This window comes from Engystomops pustulosus, chromosome 6 (assembly GCF_040894005.1).
Source record: "Engystomops pustulosus chromosome 6, aEngPut4.maternal, whole genome shotgun sequence".
Classification (NCBI taxonomy): Eukaryota; Metazoa; Chordata; class Amphibia; order Anura; family Leptodactylidae; genus Engystomops; species Engystomops pustulosus.
This window is the reverse complement of record NC_092416.1, coordinates 78,311,755-78,332,427: the sequence shown is the minus strand read 5'-3', so window position 1 is coordinate 78,332,427 and position 20,673 is coordinate 78,311,755. Positions and strand designations below refer to the sequence as shown.

The window sequence follows — 20,673 nt, the reverse complement described above, 5'->3', positions numbered from 1 at the left end:
TAAAGTTGTATTCACATTTAAGTCAGATACTTCATTTATTTCATATTCTGTGCCACATAATATTGCAAATCACTTTATTGTGTCCATTAAAAAGACAAATGTACGAGGGATCCATTATTGTTAGTGGCACTCCTATAACATTTATTGCACTTTATATTGATAATTCTAATGAAAACAGAACCATACTTTTTGTTATAAATTTCAGGAAAAACTTTCTGTACCTATTTCATTTATAGATAGAGACAAGATGTAATACTAACTGTACCCAGATAAATGATGGTGCCGTCCATCATATGGTCATTAAAAAGCCAGGGTCTTAATAGGATGAAATCCCCCACTTCAGTTTTTTGCTCTTCTGATGTTGATCCTGTGTTTACACCCACGATGCTCATATTGAGTAATACTTGCTAGAAACATGTGGTTTGAATACAATTTACCCAATAACTGTAAAGTGTGACTCACTATGTCTGCACAGCCCTGTGCACTTAGTAACAGGTGCCTATATGCTTCTGTTATTATTTATCTAATTTAATCTACATAAACACAGGGACACTGTGTACATTCATCACATGCTTTATACTGCTCTGATCCTGTGTTATATTCTCCAGAGCTGCACTCCCTTCTATGCTGGTGCAGTCACTCTGTACATACATTACATTACGCTACTTATTCTGTAAAGATCCTTATTTACTGCTTTCACATGTCTGATTGCTATAAGAATTGCTATATTTGTCAATTGTTTCAGCAGACATGTTCCTAATGGTTTTGCTAAATTCATGTTATACTTTTTGTGTCAGCGCCAAAGCTGCAGTATTGTAAGTGCAACTCTCTAATATAACGCAGACTTTAATCACTCTGTAATGTTATGTTATGTATAAACATTATCATTCCACCAACAGAATAGCGAGTGCAGTATAATACAGTCTGTAAATGGGTAAAGTATAGGATAATGTACTTTGAAGGGAGTCTGTTAGCAGTTTTGACCATGTAAAATTGCATTCAATATTAGGTAGTAGGAGCTCTGTTAAGTAGTACAGACTGTTATCTGTAACCAGCAAAATTCTATCAAACCATTACAAACATTATTTTGACTGAAATGGGGTCCATAAGGTTTCTGTAACGGTGTCTGTTACTTCTAAGGATGACATGCACTTACAATTGTTGATTTAGCTTAAAATATCACAAATATGAACATATTGGCATTTTGTAGTGAATCAGAGATAGAAAATGCATCTAAATACAATCTAGGGACAGTGACAAAATTGGATATACGTAATGACCATGATGTATGTACAACATAATGAAGTGGTCACTGATGAGATGGTCCCAGAGACAGCATATGATTCCATTAACGGATACTTATGTACGACTGCCATTTGGGAATATCAGCACAAATAAATTTCAATAATTATATTCTCGAGATGAATAAGACAAACGTGTACAGCAGTGCTCAGGGTAAGTTAGATTTAGAGACCATAATGGATTCTTGTATATTACCAATTGGTTATTGTAGTGTATTGTCCTATCTACACAGAGTGCCATGGTGCTGACAAATTCTGATTTTGGTAGCAGCCTAGAAGGTGACCCACAAGATACAAACTGATAGCAGGCATCTTTCTATGGCTACATTATTAGGAAAGACTGTTCCTAGTAATGATCACACACCATATTTTAACTGTGTTAATGGACTTTTGTGTCTAACATGGCTGCTAACAGAATACAGGCAGTCCCCGGGTTACATACAAGATGGGGTCTGTAGGTTTGTTCTTAAGTTGAGTTTGTATGTAAGTCAGAACTGTATATTTTATCACTGTAATCCCAGCTAGAACTTTTTTGGTCTCTGTGACAATTGGATTTTAAAAATGTTGGGTTGTCATAAGAATCAATATTAACACTGAAGCTTCATTACAGACACCTGTGATAACTGTTACAGCTGTTTATTGTAGCCTAGGACTAAAGTACAATAAATTACCAATATCCAGAGGTCCGTATGTAACTAGGGGTCGTATGTAAGTCGAGTGTTCTTAAGTAGGGGACCACCTGTAGTAGCTTTTACTACACAGCACAATAAATATTTGTTACTGTGTTACAAGATTTACTTTTATATTTGATCATCTTGTGTTCATAGTACAAGCAGGGGAGGATTAGGAATTTAAAGTGGCCCTGGAAAACCTGTTAAAGTGGCCCCATTCTGTGGGCGGGGTCAAAACAAGTAGGTGTGATCAAGTGATGTGGGTAGAGTTACTAAACTCCACACAAACTGTTTATAGTTGGTCTAAATGTACAGTACAGAGAAAGATACTCATACTGCCTCCCTTATACAGGAATAACACCTTATATATACACAAAATACACCCTACTACCTTTTCAATTTAAACAAGAATATAACTACTATAATATTGTCCCTTATGTACAAGAATATACCTACTATAATACTGCCTCCTATGTACAAGAATATACCTACTATAATGTTGCCCCTATGTAAAGAATATACCTACTATAATACTGCCCCTATGTACAAGAATAAAATTACTATAATACTGCCCCCTATGTGCAAGAATATACCTACTATAATACTGCCCACTATGTATAAGAATATAACTACTATAATACTGCCCCTATGTACAAGAATATAACACTATAATACCGCCCCCTATGTACAAGAATATAACTACTATAATACTGCCCCATATGTACAAGAATATAACTACTATAATACTGCCCCCTATGTATATAGCCAGCCCTAACCCCCAAGTATACAGCCAGCGCTAGCCCTCATGTATACAGCTAGCCAGTTCCCCCCTATATATAGCCATGCAGCCCCCTGTATACACCCAGTCTGCTCCCCCTGTATACAGCCAGCCCCCTCAGTATACAGACAGCCCCCATGTATATAGCCAGCCAGTTCACCCAGTATACAGCCAGGCTACCCTGTATACAGCCAGTCAGTCCCCCTAGTATATAGCCAGCCAGCCCCTCCCCATTATATAGCCAGCCTGCCCCCCCTGTACACAGCCAGCCAGTACCCCCCAGTATACAGCCACCCGCCCCCCCCTGTATACAGCCAGCCAGTCCCCCCATATATAGCCAGCCTGCCCCCCAGTATACAGCCAGCCTGCCACCCCCTGTATACAGCCAGCCGCCCCCTCATGAATACAGCCAGCCAGTCCCTCCTGTATACAGCCAACCGTACCTCCTGCGTGTATACATCCAGCAGCCCCTCCCCCCTGTATACCGCCAGCCCTCCCCGCCATATACAGCAAGCCGCCCTCTGTATACAGCCTGCCAGCACATAAAAATAATAAACCATGTACTCACTTTTCCGACACTCCCCCTCAGCTCCCCGGATGCAGTCCAGCAGTGACAGCTCCATGCGTGCCGGCGGCTCACAGACTATGACGTCAGCCACTTGCCGAAGTCAAAGACTGTGCAATGTCGGCGCACAGGGAGCTGTCACTGCCGGCCGGACTGCATCAGCAGAGCTGCGGGGGAGTGTCAGAAAGGGGAGTACATGGCTTTTTTTTTTCCACCAGCCCCTGATTAGTCGGCCCACCGGGAATTTCCCTGGTGGGTCCTATGGCTAGTCCGCCACTGCGTACAAGATCGGTTCTGTAAGCTTGTTTTAAGGTTGAATTTGTATGTAAGTAGGAACTTTATTTTATAATTGTAACTCCAGCCAAATTTTTTTGGTCTCTGCGACAATTGGATTTTAAAAATATAGGATTATCATAAGAACCAGGATTAACAATAAAGCTTAATTGCAGACACCTTTGATAACTGTTACAGCTGATCATTGTAATCTAGGGCTAAAGTCCAGTAAATTACCAACATCCAGAGGTCCTTTTGTAACTAGGGGTCGTTAGTAAGTCAGGTGTTCTTAATTTGGGGAGCGCCGGTACACTCAGTGTACGACAAAGCATTTAAACCTCCAAGGTGGAGGTGATGGATTTCTTATAATATCACTCCTGCTGTGTAGGTACCACTGCTCGCCTATAAGAGGTGACAAAGGTCTTTTGACCGTTTATCTACCAGTTCATATTTGGGGTTTATGCACTTACACTTTATATATGTGTTTGTCCTTTGCTTGCATGAAGTCACTTTTTGCTTATATTGACTCAGGAGATGGATTTTTGCATCTTCTATGATCAGCCCCTGATACTATGGATGTTATGATATAATTACATTTGTATTGACCTGCTGCCCTGCATCACGTTTCTTCTATGTTTTCATCCATATTGCTACCTTTCAGATTTTATCAAGATACTAATAAACTAATACATTTTATTACAATTGTGGCAATGCCTTTTTTGTGTTGTGTTGGTAGTGCTGTGCTATAGTTGAGAAGCCACTTTATTTATGTGAGCTGCTATTTCACACCACTGAGTGCAATACTCTTTATGCACAATTTTTGCAATTGATTCTATTGTTTTGGTGTAAATAATCCTTTATTGTCCAATGAAAATATTCATTGGACCAGATCTGTTGAAGTAATTTACTTTCAGAACATTGATTCTGGAAATGATAATTCTTTATCGGGTTTCTTTATCTCTGAGGTGTTTGTGGGGTACACGACTTAGAGATGATTTACACTGCACAAATAAGAAAGGCAGGGGAAAAAGACACAGTGGGGCTTATTTACTAAGGGTCCCGCAGCCGCATTTCCGTCAGGTTTTCCGACGTTTTCGGGGATCATGCTGCTGGGGCAGGCATTAAGAAGGGGATTGTGTTGCACGCATTGGCGCTGGCTTTCATGCAACGGGTATCGGGGGGCGGGCTGTCAGACGATCCGACGGATTCAGACTGAGCGTGCGATTTAACATTCAAATTGTGTCGCAATACAATGCACTTACATGCACCAGGAAGAAGAAGGTGAACTCTGGCGATACTGAGCGGGGAAGCGACAGATGCAGGATGTCGGGCGCACGATCTTACTGAATGGCAGCACAGTACATTCCGGTCGAACAATGCATTTCGGGTGTACAGTATTCCCTGTGCTAGTTCTATTTAAAGGAAATCTACCATCAAAATAAAGCATTATAAACCAGGGACACTTACTCAAAGATCAAGGCACTGTGATTTTGTTAATCTTATATTTGTTATGCATGGCCTTTCTTCTAAAATTAACTTTTAAAATTATGCTAATGAGCCAGAAGGACTGGGGGCTGTTACCAGAACTTTCCATTCTGTAGCTTCACAGGCTGTTACACTGTCTTACACTGGGAGCTGTGCTTTTCAAACTGTTACAGCCTGTAAAGCCATGGCTCGGATGGCTCTGATACCCACCCTAGAGCCTTTTTGGCTCATTAGCATAATTTAAAAAATAGGTTTTAAAAAGACGGAGGCCACGGATAACAAATAAAGGACGATTACCACAGTCACAGTGCCTGGATCTATGAGTGTTCCTGGTTTATTATGCTGGATTTTGATGGTAGATTTCCTACCTTCTCTCTAATACAATGTACACATTTAAGCTCAGTTTGGCTTTTCTGCCTCTGACATGCAGAATCAGGAGCTGTGCTGTACAATCAATAAGGGGTTTACACACATTACATTAAGACAATAACAAATGCAAATACAAAACTACAGGGACAAGTGGGAGGAGGACCCTGCTCATGAGGGCTCACAATCTATATGGGAGGGTAGATGGAGACATGAGATGAGGGAGCAGAGCAGTTAATGTGTGTTGTAAGCAAGATGTGAAACTAACAATAGGGTTATATTAAAATCTTACTAGCACATGCAACACTGGGGCACATGTATCATGAATCTGTCTTCCTCCATCTGTTTTTTTGGCTTCTGTTGGTCAGTTGTATCTAAGGATTTTTTTTTTTGTTCATACATGTGGCATTTGGTCTTTAGTTAGTTTTTAAAATAAAAGTTGCCTAAAGTCTCCAAAAGTTGCAATCAGGTCTAAGTTTATGTCTACCCCTGGCCAGGAGCAGTGTTAGATTTAGCCCCAAAGATTTGAGGGTTTTTTAAAAAAAAAGTCACAACTTTCATATCTGGATTCAAGTGATGAAAACTAGACAATGGCAAACTTTGAAGGGAGACTGTCTTAGGTGCAAAAAAGACACTAATGAACACATGCACCGTGAAAAGTCACAAAAACTAAAGAAAATGGCAATCAAAATGTTTGATATATGTGCCCTTCACTGTCTTGTTTCTCTTCTTTTTATCTCCCTGCAGCAGCTCTACCCCTCATCTTTCTATAAGGAGTACATTTGATCAAGCCAAGTTATATATGGAAAAATCATTTGTGTGAACCTGTGAAAGAAGATCTTTCAGGTTTTGATCAAGGAGAAGATCAGTATTTATTAATTTATTCTGAATCGCTTTAAAATGAAATGAAAAATATACTACGCACACTTCTCTCTCATAAGTGTGGGCTAAATATACTATTTTGTAATGTGCATGGCTCTACTACAGATGTTGGGTGAAAAAACAGGAAGTGGCTCTGATATTTTTAGAAAAAATAAGAGAGAGGGAGCTGCTCGTTTCTGAAGCGTCGATGGTGCAGATAGTTATTTTGATATTTAAAACCACAAACGTCAGTCTAGCAATTTCTGGACAATCTGAAGTAGCGGTTACTATCCACTTCAGGATAACTAATAATTTTACAGAACATTTCCAGTCACTGCCTCATATTTTCTTTTAGGATTGGTATTCCTGTTTGTATTTTACCAAAATTCAAAACCTGCGATTCCACAGAGAAGAGATGAATGATCCACATTTCAGCTGTATATCACCTTACCCAGCATGGGTCTGTGTAAACATGCACACAACCTCTATAGAGTCTACCTATAATGTTAGGGCTACTTCATGGAGAATATAAGGCTGATTGTATTTTCTGGCTCTAGAAGTGCAGCAAAAAAAGATTTACAGCAGTTTCTGCTTTCACACTTCAGCTACATGGAGCAAAATCTAAAACGTAAGAGTGACTTTCCATCAACATTTCTACACATTTTACAGTGTTACACATGGGAGCAAAATACATTCAGGGCAGTACCTTCAGGCAAGGAGATATATTTAGGCTTTAAGAAAGTAGCACTAAAGCCCAATCCACATTCTAATTTGCAAAATGAAAATATATTCCCCAAAGGAAAAGAAGAAATATCAATTGCATTAAACAATAGTGGCTTCCATTTGATCTAGATGTTGTGAAACGTTAGACATATATACCTCCAATGATACTGTATATACCTCCAAGTATGGGGTGGTAGCCTGGGCCAAAGCCAATGAGGAGGCCCATGTCCACCCAAACCACCCACAAAATTTTAGGATTTTGGAGGTCCCCCAAGGGTCCTGAAACTACAGATTGAAAGCAGGCACAAGGGACACATCCTCCATTCCCCAAGAAGCTTGATTCTAGAACAGTAATATTCATACAGCCCTGGGCCCATGGCACCCCTGAGTGGGATGAATAGGGCATAGAGTCCAACAATGTAACTATGGTGTGCCCTAATTTGACCATAACCCAATGACCAAGGTGTTTGGTGCTGCACTAATTCCTCCCTTATACTAGAAGTTGGGGAGATCGGGCAGTAGGATTTCTGCATGTCTCAAGTGTTTGACAATGGCTTATTCTCCTTTCAAAATAGATACATGTTTGCTGTAGCTAAAATAAAGGCCAATAGCTTTTCAATGTCCTCTATATGACTGGATTTGGAAGAATATTCAACACCATCATCATCTCTATCCTTTCACAAAATTCACTCTAGTTTGAGTCGCTTAAAAGGGGCTGTACCTAAATTGATTGTGATCCCCACAGGATCATGAGATTAGACCACCACCAATCATGAGAACATGGGTCCCGTTCTCACTAATAAGTAGAGAAGCAGTTCAAGTATGTGACCTGTCTCACCATTCAATAATATGAGAGTGTTGGAAATGACTGAATACTACTACCTCCGGCACTTTCATAGACAGTGAATGGAGGTGGCAAAGATAGCCAGGCACATGCTCTACCTGCTGGCCCATCAGTCATCATTTGGGGTCTGTGATTTTGCGATTCCCAGCAATTGTAACCTCACTGGTCAGATTATTATCCTCTATAAAATAAATAGTGGAAAACAATCAAACTTTGTACAACTCCTTTAATAGTCCCATATGTGGCTGTATGTAGGAGCCAATGTGTCCTCATTTTTATCCTGGGCAGTTATTGGCTTATAACCTGGACAACAAATTTACAGATATTTGTGCAAATGTAAATTCATCTTTATTGGATAAAATTATCTACTTATCAAATTTAAAACAAAATAATCTGATACACCCACAATATGATAATGTCTGAGCAGTATGATATCAAATGTATGAAATAGCAGTCAAACACTTACTAAATGTAATTTATAGAAAGCCTAAAAGCTCTGTCAAAATAATTACCATCAAATAACAAGTATGTGCCAGTTTAGAGGGCAGAATATTCCCTTTTTGGCTAAAGGGGAACATTTATCAGATTTTTACCAGGTTACAATAAAACCAGTTTAGACATTACAACTTATATTGTATCGACAGAAAACTTTTTTGAAACTTGGAGGATTTGCAGAGGCTTCCTAGTATGGTATAACAAGAGCCACCCATTATGACACATCTATGGAGACGTATATAGAGACCTTTAATTACAGGTGTACACAGCCTGAAACCCACAGTGTTATTCTGTGGAGACCATACCATCTCTCTTTTCAGAATTAGATTAGGTTGACTGATAATCTGATAGTCACCATCATTCTCTGAATAAATAGCTGTGTTTATCATTACAGAAAATTACAAATCATGACCTGACAAGAAATAAAAGTCAGGAAAAAGTTATTCGGTGTACTAGGTTATGATATCTGGTTGACACAAGCATTTCACACAACAGAAGACAGTAGGGGAGATTTACAATGCCTTCTCCACTAGTTCTCTGTATTTTCTGCCCTGTACGCCACCTTTGCCATGATGGGGCCACAGAGCGGGCGAACGGGAACATGAACACCCTAACCCATTGTCTTTACTATAGTCTCTGCCAGAAAACCATGAGCGTGATGACGTAATCAAGCGGCCGCGCATCCAGGTTCAAGGAGCGATGTGCGCCGGGGTTGTCTTCCGGCCACATCACTCCACCTGCAATAATTCAGTGACGGGCAGGAGCTTCCTGTCTGGAAGGACGGAGGCCCCTGCCCGACTGCCGAAGGCCGTGGCCTAATCATAGGCCATGGCCTAATCATTGACTCTATTGAAGCGCCAGCCCGGGGGCCCCCAAATAACGGATCCGGGGGCTCGGCGCTTGATGGGATGGGGGCCGGATAGAAACAGTCCGTGGGCCGTAGTTTGGGGACCCCTGCCTTATAGTTTATTGTAGCAGCCCAGCACTAAAATTCAGTAAATTACAGACATCCAGAGGTTACAGTGGGTAGAGAGGTATGTTTGTAACTAGGGGTTTTCTGTAAGTCAGGCGTTCTTATAAAGTAACTGTAAAGGTTTTTTTTCACAAATCAATAGCTCTTGGGGTGTATGCAGTAGTTTCTTTGCTATAGACCTCAGATTACCTCAAAGCTGCAATAGCTGCTTCCTCTCCTTGTGCTGATAATCCCTGGAATCCATGGATTTGTTTATCTGATGTTTATCAGAGGGTTTCATGGGATGGGAAGAGCTGCTGCTCCCTGCTCACAGAGGAGGAGGTCATGTGACAGAGCTCTCTCTGTGCATGAAGCAGAGCTGGATGTGTGAATGCAGATGTCTCCTTTACAGAATAGTGTGGTACAAGCTCTTCCCTGATCCCTATCAGTCCCTCCATCCCAGTCTGTGCTTCTGCAGAACTTTCTAGGTCTCTCCTCTCCTCATGCTGCTACCTCCCCTACCTTGTCATCTTCAGTATCAGCTCTGTGCAGATAAGCTATTAACCCTTAGTATCCACACAGCACAGGCTATAGACTGTATGTAAATGGTTATGAATTCTTCCCCCTATTACATGTTCCCTGCTCCTCCATGTGATGGAAGCTGCCAGGCTGTCACCATATACATCCTGTATATACTGTACATGTTCCCTGCTCCTCCATGTGATGGAAGCTGCCAGTCTAGTCACCATATACATCCTGTATGTGCACTGAGCAGTGTTTACTGGATTTACATGTGGGAAACTAAATGGATTTAATGCTAAATTACTTTAAGAGAGCACACAAGGCATCATGGCATCTGTGGGCAAGCTAACTGGCCTCAGCTTCAGGGTATAGATTGGCAGACATTAGTCTCCGCCCACTTCACCTCTGGTGATAAAGATTTTTGTCAAACACTTTCAGAATGCCATATCTTTGTAAAGGAAATGATGAGCAGCACAAAGTAGGTGTCATCCTGTTTGTTTTTAAAGAGGATATCACATAAAATCATTTGATAAAATCACTACAACTTTACAATTACGCTTTAAATCAGGCTGCTTTTCACTGCATTGAGTAATTATGTGCCTTGAAGTCCTAGATAAACCCTGGAATATCTAATAGTGGTTTCTGTTGCCTTAGGACAAAGAAAGGGATGATTAGCAATACAAGTATTCTGACATTGTTCCCAGTGTTCGTCATTTAAACTGTAAAATATAGCATTGTCTTTCCATGTTATACAATGTGACAGCCACTGGCTATGGGCTGCCATGAGCCAATAAATTTACAGAAGAAATTTGTGTCCTGGCTACTATATTTATATAGAAGGTAAAAATCCAGACAAGTAGTCAAGAGCAATATCCATTGAGTTACTGTACTTATGGCATCTGTAACCACTGCTCCATCAGTCCTGTTTTATACAAGAAGTATTTCATTTATATACAGGACTTTTTAGGTATTTATGACAGAAAATTGTTTATTCACTTAGTAATCTTGCTCCCTATTGTTCACAGTGGTGCAGTTGGTCTGATATGGGATGGGACATAGGAAAAGAAGGTCAAATGTTCCCTTTGTTCTGTCAGAGGAAGTACATCAGGAAGAGCTGGATGTGTCTCACGGAAGTCTCGCCGCTGCTGATAAGGGAATCCGACTGAGGTAGCTTGTAATGCATTTCAAAAACCATCACATCCTAAAAGAACAATATTAAAACCAATGTGACTAAAGGACATTAACTCTTCAGCTGTATTGTTCCATGTAGCGAAAAGAGTATTGATCAGCTATTAAACAAGATGCATCATAGGCCCAGATTTATCAATAATAGAGCAGTCTGTACTAAGGGCAGTGTGCCTCATGAATGTGCAGGATGCTGCAGATGATTGAATGCTGGCAATCTGGGGCAAATTTACTAAGGGATTTGCGACGGTTTTCTGAAGTTCTTTTTGGTGAAAACTGCATGCACAGGTTTTTAAGAAGTGCCGCACCTCTACTGTGTCACACGCGTCCCTTTTGTGGCGCAACTGCGCTGGCCTCCATGCAGCGCAAACGAGGGAGCGTATTTAACATGCAACATCTGTCGCAGTGCTGGGAAGCGCCAGATTCTTGATTTCTGGCGCATGTTTTAATTAATCAGTTGCACCAAGCATTATACAAAGGCAGAGCACTTTTAGTGAAGTTTCCGACTTCCTTAGTAAGTGTGCCCCACTGTCTTCAATTTTCTGGTGCACCTTGGACTGTTCTGGAAGTGTGCACTAGGTTTTGGTGCACCTTTACCATACAGCGTGCAACACAATTCTGTCGAGTCACTGTATTAAATGTGTCCTAAACTCTGACTAAGCACAAACATTCTCCTTTAGGTGCACATTTTTTCTGTCTGCGACACAAAACTGGTGCAGATATTTTATAGAGTACATATGCAAGCAGATTGCACGTTTCTGTAGTCAAAAGTCAGACAGAAAACTGGCATAGCCACTTTATTAGATCTGGGTCAAACTGTTTCAGAAGGATGTTAAAAGCCAGAGTGCACAAGCCAGGTCCAGTTCAAGAGATATTCTATACCCAATCCTTCTCCAAGATGGAAAAACAGCAAGAAACTCCCACAAGAAATCATATAAAAACAGAACCCATAGTACAGACCATAGAACAACATGCAAGAACTAATAATAACCAGTTTAGAAAATCTTAGTCTCTCTATGAAATCCTTTTTTTCAGTAGGTGAATGATTCTTGTTGTGAGTAGCTTTATACTGAATGTACTTTTAGGAATGTATCCACTTGATTATTTTACTTTTAAAGTTCCTAGTGTAAAGAGGAGTTCCAGCTCAGGAGTATAAACTAGGCTGTAAGTAAGGACCATTCCATGATTATTAATATAATGGATGTACTGTACAAAGTTGAGTTTATTTAGTATATGCTGGCACTAGATACCCAGTGTATGATGAAATGCCCACCCCTCTGCTATGTCGGACATATCAGGCTCTGGCCATAGGCTCTGGCCTCCGGGCATATCTAGAAGGCTGTGCAATCCTACAACTCTATGCCAGGCAGGCAGAATGGGCACAGGCTACAGCGCAATCTTCGACTGGACAAAATCCCTTCAAACCTGTGACATCAGGAATTGTAATAATTTCCTTCCTTAAGATGCACCAAGAAATGCAATTATTTGTGTTCAAGCCCTGAAAAATGACTGCCAGTGACTCTACCAGCAGAATAGTGATTGCAGCTCTATAGTATAATCCAGGTTGTAACTTAAACTTAGTAAAAGATAATTAAAGTCAAGTATGTGCACAACTCCACAATTGGCATAGTGATTGCAGCTCTGGAGTTTAATGCAGTAACTTTTTATAAAAGGTGATCAGTGTAGAGGACTTTAATGTTGTCACTAGGTTCCAAGAAAAGGGAGGTTGACTGAACATTTTGAAATACTCAAAATACTAAAGGTGCCCTTTAGAAATTACTGAGATGGCCAGCTCTGATCATCCTGTCAAAAGTTTAGAAATAGTCTTGTTTTAAGAATTGGCATCATATGGTGCTCTCTTAATACAGAGAGACAGATTTTGGTGAATGTTGCACCCTGGTTCCTTTTGGGGGCTCAACACTGCTCTATTTTATTCTGCAGTATATTCACTGTTCAGCTCTGTGTCCAGGAATTAGTAAAGCACTGCACTGGAGGGGTAATACCTCTTCTTAAGTTAGCAAAAAGAGTTTGATCATAGGTTTCACTCATGCAGGTAGAGTTTCCTGCTTGCGAATGGTTAGACGTTTTATTTTGCCACCAATTGTGCAAAAGATGAGAGAGTCCTGTAATTGACATCACAAAATGTGAAAACTAATCCAGAAAATCACATTGTATGATTTTTAAATAATGTATTTGCAAATTATGGTGGAACAAGAGTATTTGGTCAATAACAAAAGTTCATCTCAATACTTCTTATATATCCTTTGTTGGCAAAGAGGTCAAACATTGAGGCCAAACTTTTTCTTTAAGTCTGCACACGGTTGGCGTGCACTGTTGCTGGTATATTCGCCCATTCCTCTATGTAGATCTCCTCTAGAGCAGTGATATTTTGGGTCTGTCGCTGGGCAACACAAACTTTCATCACCCTCCAAAGGTTTTCTATGGGGTTGAGATCTAAAGACTGGCTAAGTCAATCCAGTATTTTGAAATGCTTCTTATGAAGGCATTCCTTTGTTGTCCTGGTGGTGTGCTTGGGATCACTGTTATGCTGATAGGTCCAGCCACATTTCATCTTCAATGCGCTTGCTGGCGGAAGGAGGTTTGCACTCAAAATACATGGCCTCCAGTCAATCTGGTCCCTTTGCAAAAAAACAACCCCTCGTCATGATGTTGCCCATGCTTTGCAATAGGTACGGGGTTCTTTGGATGCAACTAAGCATTCACTCTCCTCAAAACACAACAAGTTCTGTTTCTACCAACGAGTTCTACATTGGTTTCATCTGACCATATGACATTCTCCCAATTCTCTTCTGGAACATCCAAATGCTATATACAAATGCTATATACGAGTCATTACTACAGGATATAAGTGGTGTACAGAAGAAGTTACAGGTCTGCGAGAGCCAGAAATCTTGCTTGTTTGTAGGTGACCAAATACTTATTTTCAACCATAATTTTCAAATAAATTCTTTAAAAATCATGTGATTTTTTTGGATTTGTTTTAACATTTTGTCACTCAGACTTGAGTTTTACCAACGATGGTAGACTCTCTACTTGAGGTCTACCGATTATAGGACTCTCTCATCTTTTTAAGTTAGAGAACTTGTATGATCTGTGGCTGGCCTAATACTTTTTTACTTGACTGTACTGTAGGTTGCTACAGGTGTTCATCAGAGTTCTACTCTGAGCCCACTGCTATATGTGTTTAGGCTGGACCTAATCCATAGGGCGGTTGATTGTAACCAGCTACTGGGAGTTGGGATGGTCTGAGAAGGACCTGAAGGTAATTGCAGAAGCTAATAATATTACTATCTTTGTGTCTTTGGAAGATATGGTAAAATTGGGTGATGTCAAAATTTGAACATTACCTGGGCATCTGGGATCATTGGCCCACATTTATTAAAGCCCCGGCACCAGTTTTTTAGAGGCTTTAGAGGGACCACAGGTGAGGTGAACATTTTGCACATTTATTAAATTGTATTGATGGGATTCCTTCTTATTAAGACTATCACATGTTGAATAGGACATCTCTTCCCTCGGCACACAAATCTTTGTAAGAACCAGTAAAAATATTGACAGACAGAAGGCTAAAGTTTCAGCTTGGTTTGTGATGTCTAACAGATTACAGGCAGTCCCCGGGTTACATACAAGATAGGGTCTGTAGGTTTGTTCTTAAGTTGAATTTGTATGTAAGTCGAAACTGTATATTTTATCACTGTAATCCCAGCCAGAACTTTTTTGGTCTCTGTGACAAATTGATTTAAAAAATGTTGGGTTGTCATAAGAATCAAGATTAACACTAAAGCTTCATTACAGACACCAGTGATAACTGTTACAGCTGTTTATTGTAGCCTAGGACTAAAGTACAGTAATTACCAATATCCAGAGGTCCGTTTGTAACTAGGGGTCGTATGTAAGTCGAGTGTTCTTAAGTAGGGGACCGCCTGTATTTGAAAAACACTACTGATTATTAATTTATACACCAGTGCATACTTTGTATTCCTAGTGTCCATTACAATGTGCAGAAAGTCCTGACGGTACCACATGGTAAAATTATAGGGGTTTTCCAATTCTAAGAATCAAAGTAAGGAGCCTTCTTTGCAGGGCTACTTTGAACACTTATGCAGCTCTCTCCACTAAACAAACTACTACAAGTTAAAGGGAAAGCACCATACATTCCCAAGGTCCTCCCTAATCACAGTTTGGGGCCCATGAACACTCTATATAGGTAGAATCCCAATCAATATTGGGATTTCATATTTATGGTATATTTTGTAGCTGTCCCATCAATGTCTGAGAAAAAAAACTCTTTCTGTTATGAACCACGCGGAAAGTCTGTGAATGCCCACCTATTTACCATTTGAGTGTTTTTACACATGGCAGATTTATTGCAAAAATGTAGAAATGGTCCCATTCATCCAAATGGGGATCACAAAAATCCATGTGCATTTAGCCAAAACAACATGATTTATTAAGATACATTTTTAGTTGCAGAATTTCAGCAATAAATCTTTCACATGTAAATTCATGCTCATACTACAGGTTCTTGTGTTGCTTTTTCCTGTTTATGAGATCACTAAGCTAAACAGAATAGGGGTCCTATGGGACATACAGTTCATACAATCAGTTCTGTGTTATACACCTCTAAAATATTCTCCTTCACAGCATGATGTCAGAAAGATTCTTGCAACTTATTTTATACAACGGGCTATAGATTTTCACTTTCACCCAGTCTACAGTATGGAGTACAACATCTTAAGCAAATGTTCATGTAAATATCCAAAATGTGAACATGCAAATACAATCTATTTCATGGAAAATAGATTATTCATTCTAAAATCAGAATGGAGACCTCAAAGGTTAATGTTTTTCTCTGCGAACTACAGCACACGTACCGGCACCGTACCGTAGCACGTAGAAAGATAGGACATGTAAATACAAATACAGTATACACACACATCATGTACACATTCAGCTTATACACTTTGAAGATATACACACACACACACATATATAGCATATATACATCAAATGCTGTGTGCAAGATCAGATGACTGGGCCCCCTGACACTGTGGGCCCCATAGGAAGTCCCAAAGGAGGTCCTGAGGAAAATAGTTCCACAAAGACTGGTTAGTAGGACACATTTTCCATCAGTCAAACTGATGGTACATATTCCTTAAAAACTTTGATGAATATAAGTGTATTTATGGTGGTAGGCCCAATTCAGAAATGCTGCTCAGTAGGCATCAGATGGAACACTGACATTCCAGCCTGAAATCCTTACATACATACTAAGATTTTACCGTCACGGATAGTTGCCAAAATGTGCTGCTCCGAGAAAAAACAGCAATGACAAGTCTCTCACAACTTCAGTACATCTGTATCATCAAGGAAGGTATTTAAAAAAAAAACTATATGAAAAGCTATATGAAAAATGTTCATGTACATATATTGACAGACGAGAGGCAGGGGCATCAGAGTACACCACATTACCAGCAGTCCCTGGGCTTGATGTCACCTGGCTTGTCAACATAGTGATGGATCCCATTTAATGCACCATGCACACGACTGTATGGCCGCACAATTACCGGCTGTATCATGGCCCCCATAGAGGTCTGTGGCATTCGGTCATGGTGTGGTGGGCACACAGTATCTCACTGCAACGTGACTGAGCAGGTTTTATGGCCCAGCCACTCTGCTTCTTATGGAGAGGGGAGGAGTGAGGAGCACTTACCCCTTCTTCCTCCTGTACCTGGCTGTATGCGAAGTCCAGGTATGGCCCAGGTGAGCATATGGTCGTGTGCAAGGGGCCTTATCCTACCACGTGTACTCTCATTTTACCTTTGACAAAAGACAGTAATAGGTCTCTTTGTACAGCTAGCAAACGTCCCCATTGACTTCTACAGACTCATGCACAAGGCTATGGATTTCCTGCAGTTTTTTGATAATTGTCATCCTATTTTTTTCACAGATGCAGATCACAGAAGGCAATAGATGTCTATGGGTCCACAAAAAAAACTGAAGACAGGTCCGTTTGTTTTCACTAATGATGTTGGGGAACCAGGTGTTTCTAACCAATGTTAAAGCCTTCAGTTTTTTTGTGGACTTGAAAAAAAAGGAAACAAAACAAGCATTACGGATGTAATGGGGACAAAGAAACAGAAAAAAACAGAGAAAAAAAAGGATCCACTGTCAACAGACTTGTAACAGACACGTCAGTGTGAAAAAGCCCTTATTGTAAGCCAAAACCAGGACCTGTGGAAATCAGACAGGTGCAAATCTTTCCATTATAACTTATCTCTGAGTATTCTCCGCACTTAGTTCAGGCTCACAGTAACTGATGAAAAAATGTATGACATAACTGGCACTAAGATATACTTAAAGGATATCTACCACCTGATACATACCTTATAAGAAATTGCACCCTGATGCAGGATCTGGCCCTGTAATAGGTTTTTATAATCTCTTTTTCCTCAAAAAATGTTTTACAAATATGCTAATGAGCTGTTCCTGTTCCATAATATATTGCCTGCAGACAGGACAGCATGTACAACCTGGCATGTTGTTAGTAAGCCCCTGGGGCAGCTGACTAAGCGCCAAGTACTGTAGATGGGGTAGATATTTGTTCCACTTTTATCATGCACGTTATCTCTACTGACTAGAAACCACACATTCTGCAGGGCTTCTAAAACTAAAGAAATAGTACACAAAATGCAGCTCCCCTCCCAGCACACATCTGCCTGCTTTCTAACAGAACACATCACTTTGTCTTTCACATATCTGCAGTTACTGATCTAATCAAACATTTCACTTGGTGCAGTTTGTTATTTCTTAACTGTATTTTCCATCAGGTCAGCAGATTTGGATGTACAGAAAAATCCACAGATCAAACATGTTCTCCACCCGAGGCGCAGACAAACCCGATTCTCAGCAGCTTAGTCTGTGGGCACCGGCAGTTCAGATGTAGATACCCTGTAACCATTTCCTTACTGAGACAAACAGACCTAGAAACCCTAAAAGAAGCCGAATGACCTCAACCGACCTGACACCTGCTCACAGTTCACTTTAAAGAGGATACTTGTTTTTTCTCTAATTTCTGGTACATTGCTACATTGAACTGCATCTTCCTATCATTAGTGCTACTAAAAATGAATGAATAAATTGACAACTGAAGTTATGTACCCCTACATGCTGACACTGTCTAATCAATGCTGATAATATGGGGACTTAAAACATCCAGTTTTACAATTTATTCATGTAGTTCTCATAAGGAATAGCATACACAAAGTAATGAGTAATAGTAAGAGCAGTGATAGTTAAGAGAAGGAAGATGATCTCTGTTATGGGTCAGGAGTCATGTGACTGCTGCCGGTTACTTTCCTTACCACTGGCATGATGGTTCTTACTGCTCATCCACCAATTGCCTTAATCAGTCATGTAAGCACCCCCTGCCAGATACTCGGAGCACCACCGAAGCTCCAGTACTAGATGTTATAGGGGTTATCTAGGATCATTTTTATTAATGGCCATGGGAGTGGTAAAGAAAAAACTAAAATACTAATACTTACCCCCTGCCCAGTGCAGCCCCTCCTATCACCGTTGCCCTCTGTTGGTATACAACAGCTCATCGACGACATTGTAAGCGCTAACAACAGAGGCTGGAGGTAAGGATGAGGAAAAGACTGGAGATAAATATTAGTTCTTTTGGGGGTTTTTTAAATTCACATGAGGCCATGAATAAATACTTTATTAATGCCATTGGGGCTCCTTAAAAATTGTGTATGACAGAAGGACTTTGTTATGATGTTAATTCTAACATGATATTTGTTGGCATTTATGAAACTAAAAAGCAATGAAAAATATTTCTTTGTGACTTGAGGACTCACTGCAGGCATTATACAAACTTTAATCTGTCCTATGCTCAGAATGAAGCAACAGTGAGTTCCATAACACACCCCCACTGTGGGCAGGCAGCCATGTGTTACTCTGTCAACTTCCTCTGTTGCTTTCCTTAAAGAAACAGGGTTTGAGACTACATATCAATTCTGGGTCTTCTACTTCTACATCAACCCTCATACTGAAATGCTAAACTACAAAGCGAAACCATACTCTACCCTAGGCCCTTTTCTCCATCAGTTTAATATTCCCAAGGTGCTTCCTTCTTTTACCTAGGCCCAATGTATTTTGAATACTCTTTAGTCAGTATACTGTTCTCTCTACTAAGCCACTGTTGTACTGGGGGCCAAACCCTTCCATTGGCCATAGCCCCTGCTCTTCTCCATCTGGTGAAAAGATGGTGTTCTGCCTCTTTTACTGGTGATTCTAGGAAATTTAATCTAGATTTAACATAGGAAAATCTGAAGTTGTCATTAATGATTTGCTATTAGGCAGAAATGTTTATTTGTTTTGACAGAGAAGCAAGCCCTTCACTGTACATGAAGGTCCAATAATATCTCCCAAGGCAGAAATCAGATACATAAGACTTCATATAGTAATGTAATACCAAATGCTTGTTAATCCTAATACAAGGTTTAGACAGGTGACGCAATCTATACAGTACATTATATATACAAGGATGAGTTCAAAGGGCTGGGTACAGGTCCTACTTACATTATGTCTGCATGCATAGTGACCTGCAGGTCTACAGTATATAGAAATCTCTATCAGTATATGAAAGCCAAAATCAGAAGTAAAATATGGAAGTGTCGCCAAACTTTTCATTATAGTTTTTCTTTGTAGGGTTTATTGCTGGTTTTGGTTTACAAATACTTAAGTAAAATACAAAATACTGTCTATGGAACAGTTGGACCAGTTGAGCCTACGAACATAAATGATATATCATAAATCTTTCTTACATGGAAGGATTGTAATCACATTTATAGAAAGGGAAATGACTAATCTATATCTATATGGGAAGTATTTACATATATATAAATAAAGAGGAGATGAAGATGAGATGCTAAACCCTTCATACATAGGGAGGGATGGTAGCCTACATACCTAGAAGAGACCTGGTAGGTTATATCTATGTGGGAACTATTACCCTATATACATAAAGAATAGATGCTAAATCCCAAATAGAGAGGTGGGTACAGATTTTGCCTCCAGCACAGCTACTCATGGCATAGAAGAAATGATAAATTCTACATCCAGAGGTCCACTTGTAGTTATAGGCTACCATCCCTCCCTAAGAGACCTTGCCTCCTGCGCAGCCAGAGGCTGTACTGTACCAAAGTTTCAGCTGTGAACAGGCTGTATCCACCACATATTAGCCGGGTTGCACAAGACTCTGGCGTGTTATATCCTGGGGCAGGGACAATACGGCTAGTTGGGATAATAATGGGACCGCTAGCTCCCTAGTGAGGGGTGAGGGCAGCCTTAGTGATGAGGGGTCCCGGGGTCTCTCTTACCTTGATGGTCCCGTCCATGGGCAGCTGAATACAGGAGAGGCCAGTGATGTCCCACACATTATCCAGCGCCCCAGCCCCGCTGTCTCCTCTGCCCTGTCTCTGCCTCCCCTGACTCTCTTCACCGGATGAAAGCTTTTTTGGTCATTTTGGGAAGTGAAGTCACTGCCTGCGCATCTACATCATATACAGACAGGATATATGCGCCCGGAGATAAGACCATCACATCAGCAGCAGCAGCAGCA

At 40.4% G+C, this 20,673-nt stretch overlaps 1 protein-coding gene and 1 long non-coding RNA gene across 3 annotated transcripts in view; one reads left to right on the top strand and one right to left on the bottom strand.

Moving 5' to 3' along the window:
* FLI1 (Fli-1 proto-oncogene, ETS transcription factor) overlaps nucleotides 1–20,673 on the bottom strand; it is a 56,444-nt gene that overhangs the window by 35,283 nt on the left and 488 nt on the right. The window contains exon 1 of one of the 2 annotated variants that reach the window (XM_072156685.1): nucleotides 20,432–20,651. The exons of the other annotated variant lie outside the window; for it this stretch is intronic. Coding sequence (XP_072012786.1) covers nucleotides 20,432–20,449 — 18 coding nt within the window. The 5' untranslated portion in view covers nucleotides 20,450–20,651. Of the gene's footprint in view, nucleotides 1–20,431; nucleotides 20,652–20,673 lie in introns of those variants that run through there. 2 annotated transcript variants of the gene reach the window in all.
* Nucleotides 16,990–18,051, top strand: LOC140065790 (uncharacterized). Its single transcript, XR_011848048.1, has 3 exons — nucleotides 16,990–17,049; nucleotides 17,140–17,293; nucleotides 17,873–18,051. It is a non-coding gene; the product is annotated as an uncharacterized lncRNA (long non-coding RNA).